The 600-nt window shown below is 32.7% G+C and overlaps 1 protein-coding gene across 1 annotated transcript in view; it reads left to right on the top strand.

Moving 5' to 3' along the window:
* Positions 1 to 561: 561 nt before the first annotated feature.
* The window catches only part of LOC107576485 (storkhead-box protein 1-like), a gene marked incomplete at its 3' end in the record, with an annotated part of 8,969 nt that continues 8,930 nt past the window's right edge, over positions 562 to 600 (top strand). The window contains exon 1 of the mRNA XM_016262654.1: positions 562 to 568. Coding sequence (XP_016118140.1) covers positions 562 to 568 — 7 coding nt within the window. The remainder of the gene's footprint in view (positions 569 to 600) is intronic.

Here is a 600-nt window from a genome sequence, read left to right as displayed (position 1 = left end):
TGCATTGAAAGCTGCCCTCTTGGTTAACAAGGCACCAGAGGTCATTGCTCCCTAGTGCTTTTTTCAAAGATGTCATTGCTGACCACAACACTTCCAGGTGTGCACCGTAAACAGAGGAGGCACAGTTCAGCCAACATGTGTTTGTAAAAGAACAAAAGCTTTCTTATTTCCATGAAAGCCTATCTTTCTTTCACTTGAGGAAAACCTAATAAAAGCAAGAAAGAAATTTGCTTACGCATGAAAAACTTGTAAAAGTGGCATATGGTATCACCACAAGCAGATACTCCAGGATAAATATCTGGAAAACTATTTATTTAAATGTTTTTATGTAAATAGAATAATCCCTGTGTGTAGTTACACAGAAAACTATTATTAGTAATAAATTACATTAAAAGTGGCATGCGGTATGACCACAAGCAGAGAATGCAGGATAAACATGTGGGATATTTTTTAATTATTATTTTTTTTATTTTTTTTATAGATACATATGGTACTATACTATGGTAATTTTGGGCTTTATTTAATTTAACTTTCATCACAGCCAGAAATTCCAGGATAAACATGTCAGGTATGTTTATTTATTTAAAAGCTTTTTTTTTT

Source organism: Sinocyclocheilus grahami, unplaced genomic scaffold (assembly GCF_001515645.1).
Source record: "Sinocyclocheilus grahami isolate Dianchi unplaced genomic scaffold, SAMN03320097.WGS_v1.1 scaffold3772.1, whole genome shotgun sequence".
NCBI classification, from domain to species: domain Eukaryota; kingdom Metazoa; phylum Chordata; class Actinopteri; order Cypriniformes; family Cyprinidae; genus Sinocyclocheilus; species Sinocyclocheilus grahami.
Note: the sequence above shows the minus strand (reverse complement) of the source record. Positions and strands in the feature narration are given on the sequence as shown.